The sequence below is a fragment of the Lepus europaeus genome, chromosome 13, assembly GCF_033115175.1.
Source record: "Lepus europaeus isolate LE1 chromosome 13, mLepTim1.pri, whole genome shotgun sequence".
NCBI lineage: Eukaryota > Metazoa > Chordata > Mammalia > Lagomorpha > Leporidae > Lepus > Lepus europaeus.
The window spans coordinates 43,161,580-43,189,203 of NC_084839.1; the positions used below are offsets into that span (position 1 = coordinate 43,161,580).

At 52.0% G+C, this 27,624-nt stretch overlaps 1 protein-coding gene across 3 annotated transcripts in view; it reads left to right on the forward strand.

The window, feature by feature from the left end:
- Nucleotides 1-27,624, forward strand: part of TTC7A (tetratricopeptide repeat domain 7A) — a 132,173-nt gene that overhangs the window by 5,342 nt on the left and 99,207 nt on the right. Inside the window, exon 1 of one of the 3 annotated variants that reach the window (XM_062209396.1) lies at nt 21,880-22,165. The exons of 1 other annotated variant lie outside the window; for it this stretch is intronic. In XM_062209396.1, coding sequence (XP_062065380.1) covers nt 21,985-22,165 — 181 coding nt within the window. In that variant the 5' untranslated portion in view covers nt 21,880-21,984. Of the gene's footprint in view, nt 1-21,879; nt 22,166-27,624 lie in introns of those variants that run through there. One more of the 3 variants, XM_062209394.1, reaches the window with a different exon arrangement.

The window sequence follows — 27,624 nt, forward strand, 5'->3', positions numbered from 1 at the left end:
CGGCTGAAAAAACACTCTCCCATGTTTGCTTCTGCATTGAGACAGCCAGGTGACACAGTTCTAGGCATGATCCCTAAGGAGAATTTGAGCCATTTTATTTTTCTGATAGAGACCGTGAGATGTGCAGACCTTTCCCCTGCTGAATGGGGGATGTAGCAGTTGAGCAGTCATCCTCCAACGATGAAGAGAAGTCACCAAGAATTTCAGAAAGGCTGTCCAGTGCTGTGGAGCTGCCAAACCAGCACCAGCAGCTGCCGGCCTCCGGGTATCTTGTGATGTGGGGAGAATTCCTGTTTGTTTAAGTCACTCTGAGAAAGTTACTTGCAGTCCAAAGCATTCCTAAGTGATGCAGAGGTCAAACAAGATGCAGATGGAATTTATGGGTCCAAGGTCACCGGGGCCTCAGAGAGCAATTTATGAGGAGCGCTGGGCAGCAGCCAGATGGCAGGGGCCGATGAATGGCTAGCAAGGTCAACGCTGGGCACAGCGAGTACGGGCAAGTCTTCAGGACAGGGCCGCAAAGGGACAGGAAGAGAAAAGGCCGTAGCAAGGAGACACGGGACCTAGAAGGGTTGTCCTTAGGGTAGAAGGCCTTGTGTATATTTAAATTATTTTGGGAAGAAGCCAGTGAAGACAGTGCTATGGAAAAGGCATCAGAGGGGACAAAATTGAAAGGACGAGGTGACCAGAAGACAGGAGAGAAAGGACCAAAGGCCAGATGGGAGTTAGCCGGAGATTCAAGAGGCATGGTTATTTTCTGAGAGCGCTGTGATTGAGAGACAGCTAGAAAATAAAAATAAAACAGTAAACCAGTAAAAAAGCAACTTCCTGTTTCTCCATTCCCAACTCTTCTGCCACCTGGTAGCTGCTGTTCGAGACCACACCAGGGCTGAGTAGGGGGATGGCTTGGGGAGTGGCAGTTTTTCCCTTTGATAGGATCATATGTTGGCTCCCCCATGCCCATCTGTTTGGTGTTTAAAGCTGATTGACTCGTGGAAGCTCTCATAATGTTCCCCTGTTGGGGCTCTCGCTGTGGTTCCCACGACATATGGGCAGCTCCTCTCTTACAGTGGGCTCCTGGACCTCTCGGTATCTCAGTCTGCCTTCCAGAGACTTCCTTTTGGGCAGCATTCCTGTATGATCCCAAGCTGCTGGCTCAGGGCCCGTGAGTTGGGTCAGGGTTGGAAGGCATCTGGGCAGATTCAGGCAAGCCCTGAAAGGCCCAGTAGGGAAGCGGCACAGTGCAGAAACACTACTCAGGGAGTTGTCTGGAAGGTGGGCCTAAGGCAGCATCCTCAGGAGTGCTGCCAACCCCAGTGGTTCAGGGAAGAGGTGAGAGGCCCTGAATCCTCCCAGTGAGGCGTGAGAATGAAGCAAGCAGATGAGACCTGGTGACGGAGTTGAGGAGGATACAAAGGACAAGGACCTGGCAACGAGAGGCCACGGCAGACTTCTGACAACAGGAGCCAGCTGTGAAAAGGAAAAACCTAGAGGCAGGCAGCATTGGGGAAACTTCAAAATGGAGTTGGCAGGTCAGTCAGGGAACAGGACTTAGGCGAGTCTCCAGTGGCAGCCTGGGAATGTGAACTTCTGACCAAAGGCACCTGGAATGGCCAGATAATTGCGCTGAGTCCAGAGATTCAAGATCTTGTCAATTTCGACTGGTCTGTACATCCTTTTCTTCATCGGCTGCCAGTCTCAGAACTCCTGTTCTTTCTCAGCCCCTGTAGAAATTTCCCATTAAGGAAGTTGTCCTGCTTACTAACTGAGCGCTGCGCACCCACACACACTGCTGATCTTCCTGTCTCCTTCAGAACACTCACTCAGAGCCATCTGAGTGTGGCTCTCCCAATTCCTAGGGCCTCAAGAAAGCTCTTTTCCTCTTATGGTTTTGGAGCTTTACCTGACGAGCACAGCACGTGCAGAAAGCCGAGTTGTGCACCACAAGGGAGCTGACCCAGTGGGTTGCATTTCCCCACCTCCCCAGTCAGCTGGGTTGGGACTTCACCTTTCTCCTTCTGTTATTCGTATTTCTGATAAGGGCGAATTACAGTGCTTGAAAGCTGGGAATTCTGACCTGTTGTATCGGGATGTTCTAAATTCAGATAAGCGGTAAATGGGGTGGTGAGAATGATGGTCATTTGCATTTAATGCCCCTGCTTCTTCTACCCCTGACTTTATCCAAGAACACATCACTCTGGATGGAAAGTACTATGACTTCTGATTTCTTTAAAGTTCTAAATGCATGTGCCTTCCCCTAGCGCATCAAAGACATTAGCATTCCTCAGTATCCCCTTTGTCTCTCTCCTACCCTCTCCCCAACAAATCATGTTGTTCTTGTTTGAGATTTCATTCAAGGTAAATTCTTATTTTCTTCAGTCTTAGCTTTGTTTTCCAAAATAAATAAATTTATCAAAATTTTGTAACATCCTGACATCCTGTATCTCTTGATGGTTCTCTTGCATTTGCTTATATTGTTGGAACATTTCCTTTGAAGGTATTTTCAGTGTGGGTTTTGTGGGGCAAACTTCTGAGGCCTTGTATGCCTGAGAGTATTTTTATTACTCCCTTGTATTGGCATGAAAAGTTTTATTTATTTATTTATTTATTTATTGACAGATAGAGTTAGACAGTGAGAGAGAGAGACAGAGAGAAAGGTCTTCCATTGGTTCACCCCCTAAATGGCCGCCATGGCCAGTGTGCTGCGCCGATCCGAAGCCAGGATCCAGGTGCTTCCTCCCGGTCTCCCATGCGGGTGCAGGGCCCAAGCACTTGGGCCATCCTCCACTGCACTCCTGGGCCACAACAGAGAGCCGGACTGGAAGAGGGGCAACCAGGACAGAATCCGGCGCCCTAACCGGGACTAGAACCTGGTGTGCCGGCGCTGCAAGCGGAGGATTAGTCAAGTGAGCTACAGCGCCAGCCTACATGAAAAGTTTTATAAAACTTCCTTTTCCTTCAGTACTTTAACAAATAAATATAAGGTCATAAGAAATATATATATATATATATATATATATAATCTAAAAAGATGGGGAAAGGGGGCATCTGACAAAAATCAGTGTTCATTCATGTTTTAAAAAAACTTGGCCAGCGCCGCGGCTCAATAGGCTAATCCTCCACCTTGCGGCGCTGGCACACCAGATTCTAGTTCCATTCAGGATGCTGGATTCTGTCCCGGTCACTCCTCTTCCTGTCCAGCTCTCTGCTGTGGCCCGGGAGTGCAGTGGAGGATGGCCTAAGTGCTTGGGCCCTGCACCCATACGGGAGACCAGGAGAAGCACCTGGCTACTGGCTTTGGATCAGCGTGGTACGCCGGCCACAGCACGCTGGCCACAGCGGCCATTGGAGGGTGAACCAACGGCAAAAGGAAGACCTTTCTCTCTGTCTCTCTCTCACTGTCCACTCTGCCTGTCAAAAAAAAAAAAAAAAACCTCAGCAGACCAGAAATAGAAGAATATTCTCTCCACCTGGTCAAAGTCATCTAACAAAAGATATCTATTATTTTTTTTAAAGATTTATTTATTTATTTGAAAGTCAAAGTTAGAGAGAGGAGAGGCAGAGAGAGAGGGGTGGGGTGGGGTCTTCCATCCTCTGGTTCACTCCCCAATTGGCCGCAATGGCTGGAGCTGCGCTGATCCAAAGCCAGGAGCCAAGAGCTTCTTCCAGGTCTCCCACGCGGGTGCAGGGGCCCAAAGACTTGGACCATCTTCTTCTGCTTCCCCAGGCCATAGCAGAGCGCTGGATTAGAAGTGGAGCAGCTGGTCTAGAACTGGCTCCTATATGGGATGCCAGCGGTTCAGGCCACGTTGTTAACCTGCTGCGCCACAGTGCCAGCCCCAAGAGGTATCTATTAAAAACACAACCTAGGCCGGCGCTGCGGCTCACTAGGCTAATCCTCCGCCTTGCGGCGCCGGCACACCGGGTTCTAGTCCCGGTCGGGGCACCGATCCTGTCCCGGTTGCCCCTCTTCCAGGCCAGCTCTCTGCTGTGGCCAGGGAGTGCAGTGGAGGATGGCCCAAGTGCTTGGGCCCTGCACCCCATGGGAGACCAGGAGAAGCACCTGGCTCCTGCCATCGGATCAGCGCGGTGCGCTGGCAGCAGTGCGCCTACCGCGGCGGCCATTGGAGGGTGAACCAACGGCAAAGGAAGACCTTTCTCTCTGTCTCTCTCTCACTGTCCACTCTGCCTGTCAAAAATTTAAAAAAAAAAAAAAAGCACAACCTAATAAAAGATATGAAGTGGAAGAATGTATGCTTTTCCTCTAACATCAGGAACAAAGCAAGATGTCCACCTTCAACTTTTCTGTTGAGAAGGTGTTCTAGCATATTCATTATACTGCCATTTCAAGCCTTTGCAGCGAAAGATATAAAGGCATAGCTTAGAAGAAAAGAGAGAAGGGAGAGAGGGAGAAGGAAAAACTGGAGAGCTCTCTGAGAAGAATAAGTTTTTGGAGCTTTTGGTTTTGTAATTGGGTGGAGGCAGGCTAAGTGATCAGCTGGCACCTAGGAGAATCCAGTCTGGGAAGTGTGCCCTTGGGCAGGCTGCCTGGGCTGGTCAGAAAGAAACAATTTCAGTTACTGAAAGATTCCTCTGGTGACCTGGAGATTTGAACTGAACTATTCACGGAGACCCATGCTACAATGTTGGACCAGGTCGGCACTGTGTCCCTCCTCTGAAGTTCTTGGCCCTTCTCATGCATTTTGTAATTTTAGATGATGAGTTCATTTTCAGTGGGGCTTTGTGTAGGGGAATCGTGTGTGGCATGGGTTGAAGGTGTGTTTCCTCAGATTGTATATTTGCTTCTACAGGCCTGCTTTATGGTTTTGTTTTTGTTTTTTTGGTTTTTTTTTGACAGGCAGAGTGGACAGTGAGAGAGAGACAGAGAGAAAGGTCTTCCTTTTTCCATTGGTTCGCCCTCCAATGGCTGCCGTGGCCGGCGCACTGTGGCCGGCGCACCGCGCTGATCCAAAGCCAGGAGCCAGGTGCTTATCCTGGTCTCCCATGCGAGTGCAGGGGCCCAAGGACTTGGGCCATCTTCTACTGCTTTCCCAGGCCATAGCAAAGAGCTGGACTGGAAGAGGAGCAGCCGGGACTAGAACCGGTGCCCATATGGGATGCCGGTGCTGCAGGCAGGGGATTAATCTACTGTGTCACAGAGGCAGCCCCGCTAAAGTCCATTAAAGCACTAAGTCCTCAGGCCACTGATATGGTGTAGTGGGTTGAGGCTGCCTGAAATGCCAGATCCCATATTCTAGCCTAGGCTGCTCTGCTTCCAATCTAGCTTCCTGCTAATGTGCCTGGGAAGGCAGCAGAGGATGGCCCAAGTACTTGGACCCCTGCCACCCAAATTGGGTGCCAGGATCCTGGCTTTGGCCTGGCCCAACTTTGACCATTGCAGCCATCTAAAAAGATGAACCAGCAGATGGAAGATCTCTGTCTCTCCATCTCTCTCTGTAATTCTGACTTTTAAATAAACAGATAAATCTTTTAAAATAAATTGGAGTTCAGGGAGTTCATAGAAAATGAAAATGAGCTTGGAGGCCTGGGTGGTGGAGAAAGGCTTTACCGAGTGGGTGGGGCTGAGCTGGGCAGATCTGGGTGCTGAGTCATGAAAGTGGAGTGGGTGCCGACCATTGGCCAACCACACACCACACACTGCACGCTGCAGTCTGAGTCCTCACACGTGACAGTCTCTCCGTGTACAGAACGTTCCATCACGATCAGCTCTGCAACTCCCACGTGACTTTTCAACGTCATATTCACTACAGACACAGAAGTAATCATTCTTTTTGGAGTTTCTCCAGCCAACGCTGATCCAAAAACAGTCAAACCCTCTGATTATTCATCAACTGTTTCATCATCTTGTAGGTGATCAGGATAAGTGTTTCTGGGATATACTCAAGGACATGGAAAGTAGGATCATGTTAAAAAGCACTTCTTTTATCCAGCCCTGTTGCTCTGCTTCTGATCCAGCTGCTTGCTAATGCACCAGGGAAAGCAACAAATGATGGCCCAAATACTCGGAACTCTACCACGCTGTGAGAGACCCAGATGGAGTTCCTGGCTTCTGGCTTCAGTGTGGCCTGGCCCAGCCTTGACCCTCGTGGCCATTTGGGGAGTTAACCAGTGAATGGAAGATCTCTTTCTATCTTTCTCTGTCTCCCTCTATGTCTCTCTCTTACTCTGCCCTTCCAATTAAAAAAATATATAATTTTTTAAAAAGACTTGGCAGATTATTCTTTTTTTCAGGGAGGAGTAATGGTCTGAATGATAGAAATGGATCTTCTGGAAGAGCTTTTGGTTTTAGGAGCTAATATTCAAAGGGGAGTCCAGAGTATTTGTGTGAATCTCTCGTTACCACTGACAGCTCATCCTCTACTGTTGGGAGGCAGGGTAGGAGACGAGGACATTTCCAATGTCTTCCTGGGGGTCAGTACCAGAATAGCAAGAGGATCTTAAGAAATAGTCATACCCTGTTGAGGTCAAGAGGAGAATTTCCAGTAAAATGCTACCATGCATTTGGCCTTATTTTTCTTGCAAGGTTCATTTCAGTTACAAATGTTTCAAGAAAAGCTCACAGACCCTCATACCCTTCAGCCTTCATAATCAAACTCTTTCTTTGCTGCTCTGAGTGTGGTTCGGGAAGTGAAATCCAGAGTGTATGTGAAGCACTCTGCCTTTGTTTTCACGCTGAGATGGGCACAAACAACACCTGTACCCCTGCTGGGTACTGCACACATCCTAAGTGTGGACTTCAGGCCAGGAGGTCACAGCTGGCTGGGCAGCCAGGAGGCAGGTGGGGCAGCTGCAGTGGCGTGGTCACAGCTCCTGCTGTGGGAGAGGTCCCTTTGTCAAGGGGAACAACTCTTCTCTGAAACATCTCCCTCTTCCTGTTGACAGCAGGCTGCCTGGGCCTTGCCTGGGGCTCAAGTCGCTACCCACAGATTCCTCTGAGTGTCTTAGGTGAATCCTTGGAAAGAAGGATCTGGTTGAGCCCATCTTTTTGTGCAAAGCCCTGGGTCGCAGCTAATAAATTCATGGGAGATCTGGCTCCCTTGTGGCCCAAAGGACAGGGCCTCTAGCATGGAATGATGCTGCTTAGTCAGGGGCAGATTCTCCTAGATGGTGGGCAGGTGACAGAGCAGGCCTAACGCTGCACTGATGGTAGCCTCCTTTTTTTTTTTCCTATTTTTAAAAATATTTATGTATTTATATATTTATTTATTTGAAAGGCAGAGTTACAGAGAGAGAGAGAGATCTTTCATTTGTTGGTTCACTCCCCCAAATGGCTGTAATGACCAGGGCAAAGCAAAATCTAGGAGCTTCATCAGGGTCTCCTTCCTGTTTGCAGGAGTCCAGGTACTTGGGCCACCTTCCTCTGCTTTCCCAGGCACATTATCAAGGAGCTGGATCTGAAATGGAGCAGCCAGGACTCGAACAACGCCCATGTGGGATGCTGGCTCTGAGGGCCACTGATGGTACACTGATGGTACATCCCATATGGGATGCCAAAGCGCCGGCCCCTGATGGTAGCCTCTTAAAGTCCTGTGGGGAAGTATCTCTTACAGCCACTCTGGAACTCATTTGTCTTAGCCTGAGCACCTTAAAGCCAGAGCCTTGGGGCCGGCACTGTGGCATAGCGGGTTAAAGCCACAGCCTGCAGCTCTGGCATCCCATTTGGTTCCAGTTCAAGTCTCGGCTGCCCCACTTCCAATCCAGCTCCCTGCTAATGTGCCTGGCATAGCAGCAGAGGATGGCCCAAGTGCTTGGGCCCCTGCACCCATGTGGGAGACTTGGAAAAACCTCCCAGCTTGCGATTGGCTCAGCTCTGGCCGTTGTAGCCAATTGGAAGTAAACCAGAGACCTCTCTCTCTTTCTCTCTAACTCTTTTAAATATAGAAAATAAATCTTAAAAAAACAAAAACAGAGCCTGTAAGCAAGCACTCACACAGCGGCTCAGTCACTGCCTGGGACACCTACCTTCCATATCCGAGCGCCAGGACTCTCGCCCTGGCTCCTCAGCCTCTGATCAGCCTTCCTCTAACGGACATCCTGAGAAGCAGCAGGTGGCTGCTCACGTACTCAGGTCCCTGCACCCATTGTGGGGGACCTGGGTGGAGCCCCTTGGTTCCTGGCTTCAGCCTGGCCTGGCCCAGCCCTGGCCACTGTGGCCACGAAGGGAGTGAACCAGTGGATGGAGGATCTCTCTCTCTCTCTCTCTCTCTCTCTCTCTCTCTCTCTGCCTTTCAGATAAATAAGTACATCTTTTTTATTTGTTTTTAAATGGATTACTGCCTCAGTGACAAACAACTGTTATATCCTAATGAATAATTTACTAAATTTTATTACAAATCAAAATCTTCATTGTTATTTTACCCAAACTGGCAAAAACAAAAGAGTAAATATCCAGTGTTATGAGGGTATAGGAAAAAATACTCTCACACACAATGGAAATGTGTATTAAAAGCCTTAAAGAGCTGTAGACTTTTGACCCAGTGATTTCATTTGTAATTGGGAGTTGCAGATTTACACAGTATTCCCTGCTTTCAAGCACAAAGACAGCCTTTAAAAAATATATTTATTTGACAAGCAGGGAGAGAGATTTTCCATGTTAGTTCATTTCACAAACAGCTGCAACAACCAGGGCTAGGCCAAGCTGAAGCCAGGAGCCAGGAGCCAGGAGCCAGGAGGTTCTGGGTCTCCTATGTGGATGGCAGGGGCCCCAGGACGTGGGCCATCTTCTGCTGCTTTCCCAGGCACATTAGCAGAGAGCTGGATTGGAAGTGGAACAGCCGGGACTCAAACTGATGCTCATATGGGATGCCGGCATTGCAGATGGCAGATTTACCTGCTACACCACAGCACCGGCTCTCCATTTTCATAATTTAAAAAAAGTATAAGTGGGTCCAAGATAAAGTCTGGAAAGATACATAGGAAAGTCTTGTCTCTTTCTGTTGTTTTTTTAAGAGACAGAGAGACAGAAAGCGAGCTCTTCCATCTGCTGATTCACTCCCTAAATGGTGGCCACAGCTGGGCTGAAGCCAAGAACCAGGAACCCCATCCAGGTCTCCCAGGTGGGTGGCAGATATGATAGTTATTGAGCCTCAGAGTAAGGTGAGATGTAGATTTTCAAAGGAAGGTTTCAAAATCTGGTTCCCCGTGTTATTGGTCCTCCGCAGAGTGGGTCGGGTGGACAGCAGGTTCACCTAGGGAATCTCCACTCAGAAAGGAAGTAAAAGACTCAAAGGACAGAGGTCCAGGGAGGATATTGGGAGAGGGGGGATCTGAGGGTTTGCCCGCACCTCCCCTCCAGGCCAGGGGAGAGGCTTCGAGGGCTTGCTGTGTGGCCCTCCCGTTGGCCCCAGCCCCTGGTCTTGGCTCTGGGAAAGCTGCACAGCCTCAGCAGTGGGGAGGGCCTGGCCATGAACTGCCCAGCCCCCTGAGCAAGGGCAAGGGGAACCAGGATCCTAGGGACCCCAGGAGGAGGCTACAGAGGGCAGAGGTTGGGGAGGGGAGCAGGAGGAGCCCCTGGAGAAGAGGGAAGTGAGGCCCAGGAATCTAGCAGGGGGGCCACGCAGGACCCCACAAGAGCCCCCAGGAGGCTGCTTTAAAGAGCTGCCAGGGGACCCACGGGTCCCCACATGTAGGACCACGGAGTCATCTCAGCAGGAGCCTTCCTATCCTTCTTCCTCTCTTCCTTTCCCCCACTTCAACACTGCAGTCTGAGCAGCTGCGAGCTGGAGGAAATGAGAGAGAAACAGAAGAGGCTGAACACCGTCCTGCTCACGCAGCACACATGCACCTGCCATGGGTCCTGGCTTTGGGGACAGCAGGGAGACACCTCCTCTTTGAATATGACTGATTCGTTTATTCAGCCTGGACCCTGTTGGTGATTGAATTGAGTGCTGAACTCCTGAACTGGAACACAAAGCGACTGCTGGACTTTACCTACAGGTGCCCAGGAAAGGTTATGGATGCGAAAGGCTCCTTACCCCTGACTTCCATGACTACCTGAAGCCTGACTGAAAGCGATGAAGTCAGTGGAGGACAAAAACAAAGTGGCTCGTGTGGATGCAACTCACCAGCCCTGGGTGTTCAGCACACGGGTTGCCTAAGATTGCTTGCATAGAAGCCATTCTGCCCTGAGCTCCCAGACATCAGCAGGATCCCCTCACTCCCTGGAGGCCTGGGTGTCCTGGGACCAGAGCCAGCCCTCCCACAGCCTGGAAAAGGCTAAGCATGCCCTGGTTTCTGCTCATTGCCAGAGATTTCCTCACTGGGGCTGCCCTTAGCCTCTGTCTTCTGTGTCGGTTTGGTTTTTCACTCTTCCCCTCGCCAGCCTGGATGCAGAAATCAGCATTTCTCGGTTACCACGGAGGAGTCTCCTCACTCTAGAGCAGGTGTGAGCGCTAGAGGCGTCCCTGACAGCTGGCCGTCTCCCCAGAGTGGCCGGGGGGACGGCAGGTTCTCTGAGCAGAGGCTGGCAAATTCCACTCTGGACTTGCTATCTACAGAACAGTGAGATGATCCAGGCAGAAAGAGAAAACCAACAAGGCCTGGAAATTAGCAAGAGAAATTTGAAAATAGAGAATGCACAAATAATACCAGCAGTGAAATTTCAGATATCATTGGATAGTTGTTTTTTTTTTTTTTAAGATTTATTTTGTATTTATTTGAAAGGCAGAATTACAGAGAAAGAGAGGTAGCAACACAGCGAGAGAAGTTTTCCATCTGCTGGTTATCTCCCCAAATGGCCGCAACAGCCGGGGCTGAGCTGATTCAAAGCCAGGAGCCAGGAGCCAGGAGCTTCTTCTAGGTCTCCCACATGGGTGCAGGGACCCAAGGAGTTGGGCCATCCTCTGCTGCTTTCCCAGGTGCATTAGCAGAGAGCTGGATCAGAAGTGGACCAGCCAGGACTCGAACCAGCACCTATATGGGATTCCAGCACTGCAGGCCAGGGGCTTTAACCTGCTGCACCACAGCACCTATTATTGTATATTCTACAAACATTAAAAAGAGGAGGATTTTATATAAATAATATCATGGCTAAAATGTGAAAAATTACATTAAATGAGTATATTTTTAGAAAAATATAACTTACCAAAATTGAACAAAAGAAGAGATAGCAATTTAATGCAAAGTAACTTTTAAAGAAATTGAATCGGCTGGCGCCGCGGCTCACTAGGCTAATTCTCCGCCTGTGGCACCAGTACTCCAGGTTCTAGTCCCAATTGGGGCGCCGGATTCTGTCCCAGTTGCTCCTCTTCCAGTCCAGCTCTCTGCTGTGGCCCAGGAAGGCAGTGGAGGATGGCCCAAGTGCTTGGGCCCTGCACCCACATGGGAGACCAGGAGGAGGCACCTGGCTCCTGGCTTCAGATCGGCGCAGCATGGGGCCGTAGCGGCCATTTGGGGGGGGTGAACCAATGGAAGGAAGACCTTTCTCTCTGTCTCTCTCACTGTCTAACTCTGCCTGTCAAAAATAAATAAATAAATAAAATTGAATCAGTATTTAAAACCTCCCTATAAATAGCTAAGGGAAAAATAATGCCTACCCCATACAAACTCTTTAGAGACAAGAAATTATATACCTTCCCTTCGTGAGGATACCATAACTGGGGTAGGCATTTGACACAGGAATTAAGACACCACTTGGTCCAAAATGCCTGTTTAGTTTTTAAAGAAGGAACTTCGCCCTTTGCTTGGTTTTAAGTATGTATGGAATGTTATGATAGGACACAGTAGCAGTAGTGGTCAGACGTGGAAATGGTGGGAGACAAATATACATGTGAAATAAACTCAGTATTTTAATAAAATAAAACAAACAAACAAACAAAAAAGACACCACTTGGGATGCCCAGATTCCATGTCAGAGTCCCTGGGTTGCTAGTTCTGACTGCTTCTGATCCAGCTAGCCCTGGATATTTGTGAGCATTTGGGGGGTGAACCAGCAGATGAAAGATTCTCTCTTGCTCTTTCTTGCTCTGTCATTCTTGCTCTGCCTTTCAAGTAGATTACAACAATCAAAAAATAAACATTAAAAAAAAGGTAAGACAGAAAGAAAAAAACAGTGGAAAAGCAGGTGGCGTAAAGCCGTGCTTCATGTCCTAAAACTGCTGTAATGGCTGAGAGGCCAGGCTTACAATCAGGCCCGCGAAGTGAGCTGAAAAGGCAGGGTGCACTTGTGGGTTGGAGAGCATTCTGCCCCTCAGGATAGCAGCAGCAGGGCGGAGAACCAGCACGGGCCACGCCTGGGGGACATTCTGGGAGGGGGCCAGGGCAGCAAGCCTGCAAGACCAGAAGCCGCCAGGAAGAATAAGGGGTCCCCAGAGACAGCGAGGAACAGAGGGACTGGGTACTCAGTGTAAGGAAGGAAAGAGGCACCGGGATGTCTCAGTCAGGAAGTAGTAGGTGGGGACGAAACACACTCTAGAGCTCTCATCTCCCAGGCCTGGGTGGAAACCTGGTATTTTGAGATTCTAAAATTAGCGTAACAAATAATTACTGAGTGCCTGCCATGCACAAGCCCAAGGAGCTCCTGATTTTGAAGCTTGCCTTCGTAGGACTTTATCCTTTAGCCTAGTGACTCTATGCAGTGTTCCTGGCGGCTGTCAAAGGGAGAGACTGACTGTACAGCCAGCCCTTGGCAGAGTGTCAGTGTCAACATTCTGGGAGGGCTGGCTGGGTATTAATAATTAAGTGAGACATGAGATACCGTGGGCAAATAATCTTAGTAATATGGAAAAGTGGATTTCTGGAGGTAAGGATCATGGGTCATGTGACTACCTGAGATTGGGAGGCAGTGGTCATTCTGTTCTGCATCTCATGGACCGATGACCAGAGTGGATGGCATAACTGTTGACCATGAAGCAAAGATCACATTCATATTCAGACTTAGGATTTTTAGGGTGACAGCAAGGTGGGAGTGTCACAAAAAGCCGAGCACTGGTTAACAATCTTGTGTGTGCTGGAAACTCAGGGCTCTAGGGGATCCCATATGCAAATATGATGGCCCCAAATGGCAAGAAGGAGGGAAGAGACCAGAGTAGAAGGTGGAGGAGGAGACCTCCTCTTGGGGCTGTTGTTCCATTTCTGGACAGCTGGAACAGGCGCCCTCCAGCCTCACTGCTTGCGGCCACCGTGACTGCTGGTACAGGACTGATCACCTAGGGGCAAGAGGCTCATCTACACCACATCCGTGAGTCAGCACACAGGGGGATGAAAACCATCAACACCCAGACAGCACACTGGTGACACCGACATGGCTTTTACCATAGCAGGAAGCTCCTGCACAGGATAGATGTTGTAAATACTGTTTTCTGCAGAAATTGCAAGAAAAAAAATCATTTCAATGAGCTTTGCAAACACCGTTTACTCTCTCAGACTGTGAAATCTCTGCCTCCAAACCCTGTCCCAGCCCCACCAGCACTCCTAATCAGTGTATTATGATTCTTGCCCACTCGGATCATGACCCCCACTCGAAGACCTGTCTAAAAATAGACTCCAGCACCTCCTAAACATTCCCATTTTGATGCTGCTATGACTCGGTTAGGGCAAGGTTCTTCCTTCCTGTGATGACAACACACTCAACCTTGAATCATCACAAATGTGTCTAAAGGATCCTTCCAGGAAGCCAGTATTCAATTATTGAAGCCCACCAAGACCCAGCTGAGACCTCCTGGCCCCTTTAGCCCAAGACTCCTGACTCAGAAACAGGGTGTGCAGGTTAAGATGCAGCTTGGGACACCTGCGTTCCCTGTTGGAATGCCTGGGTCCCAGTCCTGGCTCTGTTCCCAATTCCAGCGTTCTGCTGATGGGCACCCTGGGAGGCAGCTGGTGGTGGTGGGTCACGTACTTGGCCCCTGCCACCTACTTGGGACACCAGGAGTCCTGGCTTCAGCCTGACCCAACCCTGGCTGTTGTAGGCTTTTGGGGAGGGAACCAGTGGATGGAAGGTCACTGTATGTGTGTCTCTCTCTATGTCTCTCTTATCTTTCTGCCTTTCATAGAAATAAAAATAAAATTAAAAAAGAAACAAAACTTACAGCATGCTCCTCTAAGGCCCTCAATTCTGCTTGGAGATTTTCCAGAAAAAAACAGTGAGGGATATATGTCTTTCATGGGGTCTAAGCTTAATTCTTCTCTTCAAGTGGTGGGTTTCTTTTTTTTTTTTCTTTTTTCCACACTCCCCAAATACTGAGTCTACTTTGTCTCCTGGAAATATGGGGACTTTTTAAGGAATACTTAGACTACATGACCACATTTGAAAATCTTTTCTCCTTGAGGGATATCTGCCTTAGTACTAACAACACTGTTTCTGGTCTGTGTCCATCCTTATCATTTCTGTTATGTTCCTGTAAGAGGAAAGCTTTTGGTAAAACGCAGGTCTGAGTCCCAATAGCCTGCCCAGGGGCAAAATTTTTTTAAATTAATTTATTCATTTGAAAGGCAGGGTGACAGAGAGAGAGGGAGAGACAGAGAAAGAGAGAGATCTTCCATTTGTTGGTTCAGTCCCCAAAAGGCTGCAAGGGCCCAAAAGGCTGGGCCAGGGTGAAGCCAGAAGCCAGGAATTCAATCTGCGTCTCCAGGGACTCAAGTGCTTGAGCCATCATCTACTGCTTCCCAGGTGCATTAGCAAGGAGCTGGATCAGAAGTAGAGTAGCTGGGACTAGAACCCAGGCACTCTGGCTCCAGAAGTTCCTCTTCTGATGTGAACAAAATTATTCATTTCAGAGGTGCTTTTGTATGAAGAGGGCAGATAATTCCAAGCATCCAATTTTTTTTTATTAGCATGAGGAAGCATCCAAACAAAACTGGATTCCAAAATTACTTCCTTTTTTATTTTATTTATTTTTGTTATTTTTTATTTGAAAGTCAGAGTTACACAGAGAGAGGAGAGGCAGAGAGAGAGGTCTTCCATCTGATGGTTCACTCCCCAGATGGCCACAACGGCCGGAGCTGTGCCAATCCGAAGCTAGGAGCCAGAAGCTTCTGGGTCTCCCACGCGGGTGCAGGGGCCCAAGGACTTGGGGCCATCCTCTACTGCTTTCCCAGGCTATAGCAGAGAGCTGGATTGGAAGTGGAGCAGCCGGGACTAGAACTGGCGCCAATATGGGATGCCAGCGCTTCAGGCCAGGGCATTCACCCACTGCACCACAGCACCGGCCCCCAAAATTACTTCCTTAACAGATTCCTTGGTTAAAGAAAAAAAAAAAAGTGTGAACTATTTAAAACTATCTTTTAGACTCCCCCACTACCATCACCACCGCCCAGTCAAATGTCAAATCCACTATTCTCCCCCTATGCTATGGCCCTCCACCTCTCTATGCCTCTGTCTCTCCCCTCGGAACCCCTCCCCCCTTTTCCTCTGGGTCAAATACTCCAAAGCTCACTTACCTCTATAAACCTTTCAGGATAGAAAAACCCTCTATGGTAGACTTTATGCCCTGGTATAACTCAGCTGAAAGCCACTGCCAAAGACTCTTCAAGGCCAAAATAAGACAGAGAACACCTTGGAGTTCTTTGGAAGTGTTGAAGGACATTTAGGGGCTGCCATGTGCTGTGGCAGGTTAAGACCCAGCCTGCAATGTCTGGCATCCCATAACAGGCACAGGGTTGAGTCCAGGGGCTCCACTGTGGTCCAGCTCCCTGCTAATGGCCTAAGGAAGCAGCAGAGGATGGCCCAAGTGCTTGGGCCCCTGCATCCACATGGGAATCCCAGATGGAATTCCAGGCTCCTGGCTTTGGCCTGACCCAGCCCTGGCTGTTATACCAATTTGGGAAGTGAGCCAGTATTCAGAAGAGATTCTCTCTCTCTCCCTCTCTCCCTCTCTCTCTCTTTTCCCCTAACTCTTTCAGATAGATCATCTTTAAAAAAGAAAAATTGTTTAAGGACATTTAAACCAAAACAACCAGGGGTCGGCACTATGGTGCAGCAAGTTCAAGCCCTGGCCTGCAGTGCCAGCATCCCACATGGGTGCCGATTGGAGTCCCGGCTGCTCCACTTCCAAACCAGCTCCCTGCTAATGTGCCTGGGAAAGCAACAGAACAAGGCCCAAATCCTTGAGCCCCTGCACCCACATGGGAGACCCAGAAGAAGCTCTTGTTCCTGCCCATTTGGGGAGTGAACCAGTGTTGGGGTCTTAAGCCTGAGGCTGGCCCCTGACCAGCATGGAACAGTACAAGCACTCCCCGCCAAGGCGAACACGAGAGATAAGGTCGACGGGTCAAGAACACAGCAAGCACCCATGAGTTCTGTCAAAGCAGGAACTACTTTATTGAGGAAGTGTACAGGCTTATAAGGCTTACAAAAGACATGCGCAGCAGGGGAGCCAATCGGCGAAAAGGTCACGCAGGCGTGGGTGAACCATGAACAGGGGCACCTTTAAGCAAAGAATAGGGATCATGCACTGTCCACGTGTCTGGAACTAAAGCGGACCTATCCCTGCTGGTGGTCTGATCTTAGGTAGCTTAACTGCAGCGGCCGCAGACACACCCCTCGTACATCCGCCAGGCACCATGTTGCCAGGAACTATTTTAGGCAATGCCCAATTAACCAGCAGATGAAAGAGCTTTGTCTCTCTCTCTCTCTCTACCTCTCTCTGTAACGCTTTCAAATAAATAAATCTTAAAAAAAAAAAAAAAGCAAGAACTGTGAGCTAAACCAAAATAGCCAGATTTACCACTTTAACTGGTATGTGAGTAGGAGCCTCAGGTGCTATAAGTTCAATGAAAAAATCTGAATGGGAAGACCCCAACAAGATCTTGGATTGCATAGGATATCAAAGGGGTGTAGAAAAGCTGTAGATGTTGGTCAAGGTCTTTTGGAAGCTACCCTCGGTCTTTCCTGTGAAAATAAATCATGCTGTGATTCAGTTCTTGGTCCAGAGAGGGGAGGAAGACTCCTGGGTGAGACCCTTCAGACCTCATGACAGCATTCAGGGGTGGGTCCCAGGGGGACACCATGTGCCTCTCTGCTGTTTCTGTGAACGGTCTTAAACTAGAGAGAGGGGCTGCAGTATGCTAGCAAAAACTTCCAAAACCTTGCCAAATATTTTGAAAGAACCCTAGAATGAAGAAATGAAGGGGGGAGGAGTAAAAAGCAAGTCGTCAATGGAAGCGTTCACTTTCCCATTCACCCTTAGTCCCACAGACATGTCCCAGAAATAAAGGGCAATCTGATAAACCGTTGGTAGATATGGGCACAATAATATCAATCTTTTATAATTCTTTGGCTGATTTTTTTAAAAAATTTACTTATTTATTTAAGAGGCAGAGTTACAGAGACAGAAAGAGAGAGTGAGAGAGGTCTTCCAATTGCTGCTTCACTCCCAAAATAGCTGTCATAGCCAGAGCTGGGCTGATCTGAAGCCAGGAGCCAAGAACTTCTTCTAGGTCTCTCACATGGGTGCAGGTGCCCAAGAATTTGGGCCATCTTCCACTGCTTTTCCAGGCCATTAGCAGGGAGCTGGATTGGAAGAGGAGCAGCCGGGACACGAACTGGCACCCCAGGGTGCCAGTGCTACAGGCAGAGACTTAACCGGACCAGTCACCACTACTTCCCTTACTGTCAACAAACAACTTGGGTTACACTTTTATTTAATAATCCCCAATATATGTTCCCCATGCCCTGGGGGAATATAGTCAATATTTCCTTTTTTTTTTTAAGATTTTTTATATTCTATTTTATTTTTTTAAAGATTTTTTTATTTATTTGAAAGAACGAGTTAGAGAGAGAGGTAGAGACAGAGAGAGAGGTCTTCATCCTCTGGTTCACTCCCCAGATGGCCACAACGGCTGTAGCTGAGCCAATCCGAAGTCAGGAGCCAGGAGCTTCTTCCAGGTCTCCCACATGGGTGCATGGGCCCAAAGACTTGGGCCATTTTCTACTACCATCCCAGGCCATAGCAGAGAGCTATATCAGAAGAGGAGCAGCCGGGACCAGAACCAGCACCCATATGGGATGCTGGTGCTTCAGGCAGGGCTTTAACCAGCTGTGCCACAGCGCCAGCCCCTATATTCTATTTTAATATATTTTAAAGGCAGAGTGATGGGGAGAGAGAGAGACAGAGAGAATGAGTGAGCACCCAGGTCTCCCACGTTGGTGGTAGGAACCCAAGTACTTGGGCCTTCTTCCACTGCCTTCCCAGCCACATAAACAGGGAGCTAGATCAGAAATGGAGCAGCCAGGACTCACATGGGATGCCCCAGCCAACACTTCTGTTTTCTCCAGGGAAAGCCAACCTTTTGCCTGGGCTGCTATGCCTCAGTGTTCCCAGAGCTGCCCTCCTGCTTGTCACCTGGAGGGCCCTCAAGTACCCTGTGATTCTGTTCTCACACAGCAGGTGGACAGACTTTTCTTATGTTCAGGTGAGGTGAGCGCTAAGACTGATTCATCTGTCTGCTATTCTTTCAGAGATCCATGCAGAAGTTAACAGGTTGTCAATTTACCCTCAGAGGTAAATTGCTTCCTCCAAACATCCACATGTGCAGAGCACTGGAAGCCAAGACAGAAGAGGCAATTATGGAGATTCCTGGGTTTTACTGGTCACTTCAGGCAGTGTGGCCTGACTTTGTGCAGATTCCATGCTTATCCGACTTTCATCTGGACAGCAAGTGAACAGCAGGGTTGATAAAGAAGGAAACCAACCCTCCTCTTTGTTTTCCCTCCAGGCTTTTGCCAATCCTACCTGCAGGTTGCAGAACGTTCTGGATCTAACTACAGAGGGAATCATTGCTGGCTTCTTTAGGTCACCAACACAGGAGTGGTTGGGGGGGGGGGGTGGACATGGGAGGGGGTGGAGGGGGCATGTCCTCAGCAACCAAACCTTTCTGCTGGGGACCCAAACCTGAGAAGGTTTTTGTGAGTTTAAATTAGCAACTCAACACCACATCTTTCTGGGCCTACTTAAGCCCTTCTCTTTGCGAAATGCATCAACTGCAGAGGTTTCTACAAGGCCTTTCTCCTGCTCCAGGAAGCGGCCCAGTCTGCTGACATGAGCTTAGGGTCTCTTTATGCTGTGCATTCTTTGCTGTCCACTAAAAATACACCTTTCTCAGCAGCAGAGCTGCCTCCGAGGGACTTCCTGGCTCCCTCTTCCTCGCTGTGGCGAGCCAGGAGCTCGGCCCGCTGGTCACCACGTTGTGTCGGCAGTGTTTTTGGAGAGCAGTCACGTGGTAGCAGGCTTTGCTCACTAAGCTCTCATCAGAGATTTCAGATAATTCAAAAATGACAGCCACACTCTATTTGCCTTTTGCTTCAGCAAACGTCACGGATACAGTCACAGCCGCCCTTGTTCGTGCCCTACAGTCTTACTCTCTTGATCATGTTGGTCTCTGGAGGGCTGGGGTCTTGTCCCTGCAGTCAAAGAGCTGTGCAGGCGTCAGGCCTATTTTCCACAGTGTTGAGGAAGAGCTCGGCTTACACTTGAAGCAAAGACTGGGTTCCTTCCCACATTCCCCATTCCACCCCCAGGCCCTGCTTCTGCCCCCCTCCCGCATGTTGGTGACCCAAAGCAGCAAGAAGCGAGTCTCTACAGCTAGTTCCAGTATTCTGCAAAAGCTTGGAGAGGGGCGGCTTCCTCATTCCCGCCTGCCTTTATCAACCCTGCTGTCCACTCCCTGCCCAGGAATGCCAGGCCTGGGGCAAATCACCTCTCCCCAAGGGAGATCCGGTTCTGCTGACCATCAAGGGCAGCCAGAGGGTAACAAAAGCCAGCTTGAGGATCTGACAGGGTAGGCGAAGGGGAGTTTAGGGGCTGGCTGGGTAAATTATCTCCCAATTCTGGCCGGCACCGTGGCTCCACAGGCTAGTCCTCCGCCTAGCGGCGCCAGTACACTGGGTTCTAGTCCCAGTTGGGGTGCCAGATTCTGTCCCGGTTGCCCCTCTTCCAGGCCAGCTCTCTGCTATGGCCCGGGAAGGCAGTGGAGGATGGCCCAAGTGCTTGGGCCCTGCACCCCATGGGAGACCAGGAGAAGCATCTGGCTCCTGCCTTCGGATCAGCGCGGTGCGCCGGCCGCAGCACGCCGGCCTTGGCGGCCATTGGAGGGTGAACCAACGGCAAAAGGAAGACCTTTCTCTCTCTCTCTCTCTCTCTCTCTCTCTCTCACTATCCACTCTGCCTGTCAAAAAAAAAAAAAAAATTAGCTCCCAATTCCAACTGCCAGAGCTGCCCCACATTTCCTTGTGTTACCTCCTGCCCGCCAGCGCTCATTGAGCACCCACAGTTAGGAAAGCCGGCCCCTGGGCCAGTGCTGCGGCATACTGGGCTAAGCCGCCACCTGCCGTGCCGGCATCCCATACGGGCAATGGTTGAAGTCCTGGCTGCTCCACTTCCAATCCAGATCCCTGCCGATGGCCTGAGAAAGCAGCAGAAGAGGGCTCAAGTTGGCCCCTGCACCCACCTGGGAGATGGCGAAGCAGCTCCTGGCTCCTGACTTCCTTGCAGCCATTTGGGGGATGAATCAGCGAATGGAAGATCTCTTTCTCTCTCTAATTCTGACTTTCAAATAAATTCATTAATTAAAGAGGGGGACCCATCCCCGCACCCCCTGAAAGGAACAAGCTGCATTAGAACCTGGAGGGGAGGGGACGGTTAGACGGGGGGGGGGGGGGGGGTAGGGAGGAAGGCTGTCTTTCACGGATAACCCTAGGTGGCCCCAGAGCCAAGAGCCCCGTGGGACCAAGTACGAGGCGCCTGGAACTGTGTGACAGTAAGTTTCCTGACATGGATGGCCTCCAGGGCGGTGGGAAGACCGGAAGACCTCCGCAGGGTCTGTAGACACTTCCCAACTCCTGGGGACTCCACACCGAAGAGCTTGCACATTCAGCATTCACTTAAATACAGGGGCATGTGTGTCCGTGTGTTTGGTCTGAGGTCGCAATCGGGGGTAGGGCCCCCGTCAACGCCCCCTCCTCTCATCATTCGACCTGGAGGGCACCACCCGGAGCGGCTCCGCAGCTCTCATCACAGCCTTGGCCACCACGGTGAAGAATGAGCACACCCCAAGCCGGAGAAAGCACCTTTAAGAACTCCAGGGCACCAGGGATCCGCAGAGGCGGGCCAGGCGGTTACCGTACCGGGCGAGCTGGAAAGGCGGGCTCGGCTGTTAAACCGGAAAAAGAGACCCTCTCAAAGCCGGGCCGCCCGGAGCGTGGGAGGACGCGGCACCGGCCGGCTTCCTCCTCAGCACCCCGCGCAGCGCGCCGGGCCCGAGCGATCGCCGCGTCGGCCGCCCCCGGAGAGGCGCGCTCCCGGGCTGGGTGCCGAGCGGCCGGCCTCTCGCCGGATTTGTGACGTGCGGCGGGCAGCAGCGGTGACGGGGCCACCACACAAAGCCAGCGCGGCGGGGCGGGGGTCTCCCAGGCCGAGAACCCCGATGGGATGGGCAGGCAGAGGGGAACGAGGCGCCCCCGGGCGCCCGGTCTCGGCGCAGCATTAGAGTGAGCTCCGAGTCGGCGGCGGCGGCGGCAGGGGGCGCGCGCCGGGGCGGTCGCGAGCGCCCGGCGCGCGCCTGGCTGCTGTGGCCGCGCTGGCCGCCCGCGCGCCCGGCTCGCCGGGGCCGAGCCACGCCCCTGAGGGGGTGGAGCAGCGGCCAGGGGCGGGCCCGCAGCTGGCGGCGCCCGGGCCTGGGGCGGGGGCTGTGGCAGCAGCTGCAGCAGCGGCGGCGGCAGCAGCGCCAGGAGGTGCTGCAGCAGAGGCGGAGGCTGCTCCTGGAAGCGTCTGCGCCGCGCAGCCGGAGCCACAGCCCGGAGGCGCCGGGAGGTGCGCTGGGTGCTGCCGCCGCTGCTGCTGCCGCTGCTGCTGCCGCTGCCGCTGCTGCCGCCGCCGGCCCGCCGCCGCCCGGGCCCCCGCTGCCACCGGGGCCCCGGCTGCCGCCTGCGCCCCCGTCGACCCCGCCCGCGTGTGCGCCCCAGCCGGGACGCCGCCCCCGGCCGGGTCTCCACTTCTCTGGGGCGCCTCCTATGACAGCGCCCGCTCGAAGATGGCTGCGAAGGGCGCGTACAGCTCCCACCTGAAGGTGGAGGGCGAGCTCGAGCGCTGCCGCGCCGAGGGCCACTGGGACCGCATGCTCGAACTGGTCCGGCAGCTGCAGGCGCAGGGCGTGCCCGGCGGCGGAGGCCGGCGATCCAGCCCCAGCTCCAGGCTCGTCTCTCTAGACACCGGTGAGTGAGCGAAGGGGTTGGTTCGAGCTGCGAGCGCGCGAACCGCGCCGCCTCCTCCAGGAAGCGTGCCTCCAGCGTCCCCGGCGGCGACGGCCGTCTGCCCTCCTGCAGTGCTGGTCTTGGGAGCGGCCGGGCCGTCGGGAAGGTCCTTCGGCCTCGGGAGGAGAATCCCAAGCAGGTGGAGTGTTTGAGGGGAAGAGCGATGAGGGCTGTGCCCTCTAGGATCCTGGGGTAACCAGCGCCTTCTCCCTCCAAAGTGTGGTCTCTGCGCGTTATCAGACGAGCTCGTGCGTGGACCCTTGCCTCCCCCCACGTACCCCGGCCCGGGACGGGGCCCCAGAACTCCTAGCGCTGAGGCTACGCCTGTCTCTCCTCGCCCCCACCCCCAACCGCTGCCCACAGTAAAGTTGAAAACGGAACTTGGTCCGCAGCAGGCGAGGGCGGGGGTTTGCCCAGCGCCAGGGTGGGGTTGGTGGAGACGCGGGAGAGGCCGGCAGGCCTCGGTTGGCTCTTCCGTGGCGGACCCGGGTCCCATCCAGCGCTGGCAGTCGGTGGCTTCAGCGGCTGGGCTGGTTTGGCCGGGCCGGGCTCTTGAGCACCCTGCCCAGTCTCAGACCTCAATCCTGTTCCTGGTGCCTTCTGCTGAGCCGGGAGAGCCCTCCCTGCGCCTCTGAGTACCCGGCGCCCCTCGGGAGCCCGCGGGGAGGGAAGTGGGCGCACACACGGAGGGGAAGGGTACTGAAGGCCGCCGGGCCGCAGCAGGCCCTGTGGGGAGAGGAGGGTGGTAATCACGTAATAGCCACCCACTGTGTACTACTGGGTGCCCCTGAGGCCGGGAGTCTGGTTTGTCCCACTTCACAGACAAGGAAACAGGCACAGAGGAGTTCAACTCGATCCTCTGGCCCGTGCCTTGTGGAACCAGAGTTTGAACCCAGACGTCTGAGCGCTTTAGTTCCTCTGCACTGTTGTCTGTCAAGCTGATGAGCGCAGACTGTCTGCTCTCAGAGAGCTCCCACCGTGAGCTGGGCAGGCAGCGGGGTGCCCAGGAAGGGGAGAAGGTTTCCAGGAAGTGGTCGAGCTGGTTCTGGCCCCTGGGAAGTGGCGCTGGGGAAGGGCCGGGCATGTTTGCCCAAGGAGAAGGACGGGACACTGAGGAGCTGTGTGCAGATGGACAGGCTGGCCGAGGCTGGGGTCTGAGCGGGCAGTGCGCGCAGTGGGCAGCGCCGAAGGTGTTTGGGAAAACAGGGTGGGCCCCTGTTCCAGGCCAGATTCTCCCCGTCCTTGTCCTCTGGGAAAGGCTGGTGAGAGTGGGAGTGAGAACTGACCTATGCAGAAGACATCGGAGCGGGCTGGCTGCACAGAGGAACGTGCCGGGCCCAAGACAGGATCTGCGGCCTCCTTGCTTCCCTATGGCCTTTACTGTTTTGTTGTTTTTATTTTTTTCTGAGCTGTTCTTTGGAGCTTTCAGGGAGGCTTAGCAGTTAGTTAATTGGTTTCCCTGGAAGAAAAAATTTAGGGGCCCAAGAAGTTAAGAAATTGGAAATGATGCATTCAAGGATGTTCAACTGATTTTCTGTAAACAACTGCAGGACTTCTCAGGGCCTTTCCTGGGCTCACCGGCACGTGATGTGCTAGCCCAGGGCAGAGTGCGGGCCCTACGCTTCCTGAACTCACCTCGACCATATTCTGTGGCACCCATAGAAGAGGAAACAGCAGTGTAGACAGCCATCGGTTGTGAGTGGCATGGTCTAGTGACAAAGTACCGTCTCTATTTTTGAATTCTTACAAACAACCCTGTGGGAAAGTCAGGAGTTATTGCCCCATTTTAGACATAAGGGCGGCAGTGTTCAGAGATAGCTCATGACGTGTGTGGTCAACCCTGGACTCAAGCCTCAGTCCCTGCCGCCGCGTCTGCTAGTAGCCGAGTAGAAGGCCTGGAGCCTGGGCTGGATTCGCTGTGGGGAGGAGTTTGAGGGGCGGGGGGGCCTCTCCTGCCAACTTCTGGGATTGGTTCTGTGAGTGATTCTTTTCTCCCACTGTTAAATCCAGAGATGCTGTCCTAAAACACGTGTGCACACACATACTGGTACATGTGTGCATCTGCAGACACACACGTGTGCACACACACATACGAGGAAGGAAAACACGTGGCTCCCACGTGCTGAGCTTTTTTGGTTGATTGCTCCTTTGGTTCTTTCTCTGTGGGACCCCTTGATCGCTCAACGGGTTCAGAGCTGGTTTATTTTGGGGGTGCTGGAGCTGACGCCCCTGCAGCTGGGGAGTGAGTCCCACGTGGCCTGTGAGACTCTTGTGGTCAGCGGCCTGAAGCCTCAGCAGTTAGGTATGTGGGAGGGGGCGGAAGGTACTAAAGGAGGGAGCTGAACCCCATTTTCCTGAGACCTGGTGGCCCTGCTATGTCTCAGGTCTCTGCAGAAACTGAAAGTAGCTATTCCACTCCAGAGGCCAGAGGGATGGAGCTGTGGGGGTCCTCTCTCTGGTGTAGAGGAAAGATGAGGGGAGGCTGAAGCAGGACACCCCCGCCCCCCCGCAGCCTTTTCCTGTGTGTGGTGGCTCCCTGCCACCCACCAGGGGAAGGTAGCCACTTCTTGTACATTTTCTTCAAACTCAAATCCAGTTAGATTTGGGCAGAATGGAGCAGGGGGCTCCCGAGTATGGCTGGCTGTGGGGTTTGTTCATTTCAAAACAGAGCCCTTGGGGCTGGCACTGTGGTATAGTGGGTAAAGCTGCCACCTGTGGTGCTGGCATCCCATATGGACACCAGTTCAAGACCTGCTGCTCCACTTCCAATCCAGCTCTCTGCTATGGCCTGGTAGAAGATGGCCCAAGTACTTGGGCCCCTGCACCTGCATGGGAGACCCAGAAGAAGCTCCTGGCTCCTGGCTTTGGATTGTTTCAGCTCTGGCCATTGTGGCCATTTGGGGAGGGAACCACTGGATGGAAGACCTCCCTCTGCCTCTGCCTTTCTGTCACTCTGCCTTTCAAATAAATAATAAATAAATCTTTAAAAAAAAAAAAAGAGTCCATCCAAGTAGGTAAGAGAAACAAGAAAACTTTTTGTTAAAAAAAAAATATTTTATTTGAAAGGCAGAGTGACAGAGAGAGATGGAGAGACACAGAAAGAGAAAAAGAGATCTTCCATCCGCCGGTTCACTCCCCACATGGCTGCAATGGCTGGGGTCAGGCCGAAGCCAGGAGTCTGGAACTGCATCCTGGCACTCCATCCTGGTCTCCCATGTGGATGGCCAGTTACTTGGGCCACCTTCCCCTGAGGGAGCTGGATCAGGAGTCGTCCTGCCAGTGCTTGAACCAGTACTCCCATATGAGTTGCAGGTGATATGGGATGCAGGCGGTGATATGGGATGCAGGCGATATGGGATGCAGGCGTCGCAAGCAGTGGCTTAACCCACTGTGCATAACACCAGCCCCAGAAAGCAAGCTTTACTATGGAAAATTTCTAAAATGTAAAAAAAAGACAAGAATGAATGCCGTTTATGCGCAACCAGCTTTGCTCCTTGGGAGCCACATCCCAGCACCTCTCCCCTGCATGATGTAGTCAATAGGGCTGTTTTAAAAACCATGACTGCACTTTACAAAGCTCCAGCAGTGAAATTTTAGTTAATTTCCTAGAAGCAGGATCCGACACAGCCACACGTTGCGTTGCATTTGGATTTTAGGTTGGGTCTCCCAGCCTCCCACCCTCCGTGCTGTCTTTTGAACATTTCAAACTACAGCAAAGATCAAAGACTGTAGCAGTGAGCACCTGTATACCTTAACCTCTTACTACACTTGCTTTAACACATGCCCGTCTCTCCTCCTGTACATTTTCAGTTATTTTAAACGTTATTTATTTATTTTCATTTTATTTGAAAGGCAGAAAGAGAGAGAGAGCAAGTACTCCTATCCACTGGCTCACTTCCCAGATACCCACAACGGCCAGGGCTGTCCAGGCTGAAGCTGAAGCCAAGCTCTTGGAGCTCCGCCCAGGTCTCCCACAGGGGTGCAGGAGCCATCATCTGCTGCCTGGCAAGGTGCACACCAGCAGGAAGCTGGGTTAGAAGCAGGGGAACCAGGACTCAGACCGGGCACTCTGTCATGGGATGTGGGTGTCCCATGTGTCACCCCAGCCACCCTTCCTGTCCAGCTGGAGTCTCTTCAGCTGTGCTCACCTCCTTTTTTGTTTTTTTCTTGTTAGTTGGTTGCTGTTTGTTCAAAATGGCGATTGTTTTGAATGTTGGCATTGGAAGGAGTGTATTTGTGGCAGATGACCTCACACGAGTGCTTCTCACTGTGGTTGGGGGTCCCCGGCTCTGCAGGCCGTGAGGTGTGCAGCTGCGGTGGTCCTGTTGGAGCAGGTGGGGAAGGGCGTGGCTGGCTGGCCTCCCGGTCCCTGTCTGCCAATGGTAGAGAGGGGAGCGCTGCCCTCCAGACAAGAGATCTGGGCAGGGGGCCGTGGTTACGGAAGTGGTCCCTGGCAGGGGGCACCCTGAGGGAGGCCAAGAGGCCTGGGAACTGAGAGGACCTTTACCACGAGAAGGGTGGTAGGAGACTGGGTGGCCACTCAGAGGGGCCTCCTTTGGGCCTCCATGGAGGGCAGGGGCTGGAGGGGGCCGCAGACTCAGACCCAGGCTCCCAGTCGGTCAGGAAGGTCCCCCTACTGCCCTGGGCAGAGAGAAATGAACACTTGGCCCGAACTGGTGGAGGGAGCTGGCTTCTGACTACAGAATGTTGAAAAGCAGCTTATTTTGCTTTTGGAAAGAAAGATAAGTCTTTATCCGCTTCGATTCTTTTCTTCTTCTAAGATTTATTTTATTTATTTGAAAGGCACAGTGACAGAGAAAGAGAGACAGAGAGAGAAACATCTTCCATGTACTGGCTCACTCCCCACATGACTGCAGTGGCTGAGGCTGGGCCAGGCCAAAGTCAGAAGCCTAGAACTCCATCTGGGTCTCCCACGTGGGGGGGGTGGGCAGGGGCTAAGGTACTTGGGCCATCTCCCACTGCTTTTCCAGGCACTTTAACAGAGAGCTGGGTCAGAGGCAGAGTAGCCGGGATTCCATTATAGGGTGTCAGCATTGTAAGTGGCGGCTTAACCTGCTGGGCCACAAAGCTTGCCTTGGATTCTTTTTTTTTTTTTTTTAATTTATTTATTTATTTGAAATAGTTATACACAGAAAGAGGAGAGGCACAGAGAGAGAGGTCTTCCATCCACTGGTTCGCTCCCCAGTTGGCCACAATGTTTGGGGCTGGGCTGATCCGAAGCCAGGAGCCAGGAGGTTCTTCTGGGTCTCCCACATGGGTACAGGGGTCCAAGCACTTGGGCCATCTTCCACTGCCTTCCCAGGCCATAGCAGAGAGCTGGATTGGAAATGGAGCAGCTGGGACTCGAACCGGCACCCAAATGGGAATGCCAGCACTGCAGGCTGTGGCTTTACACACTA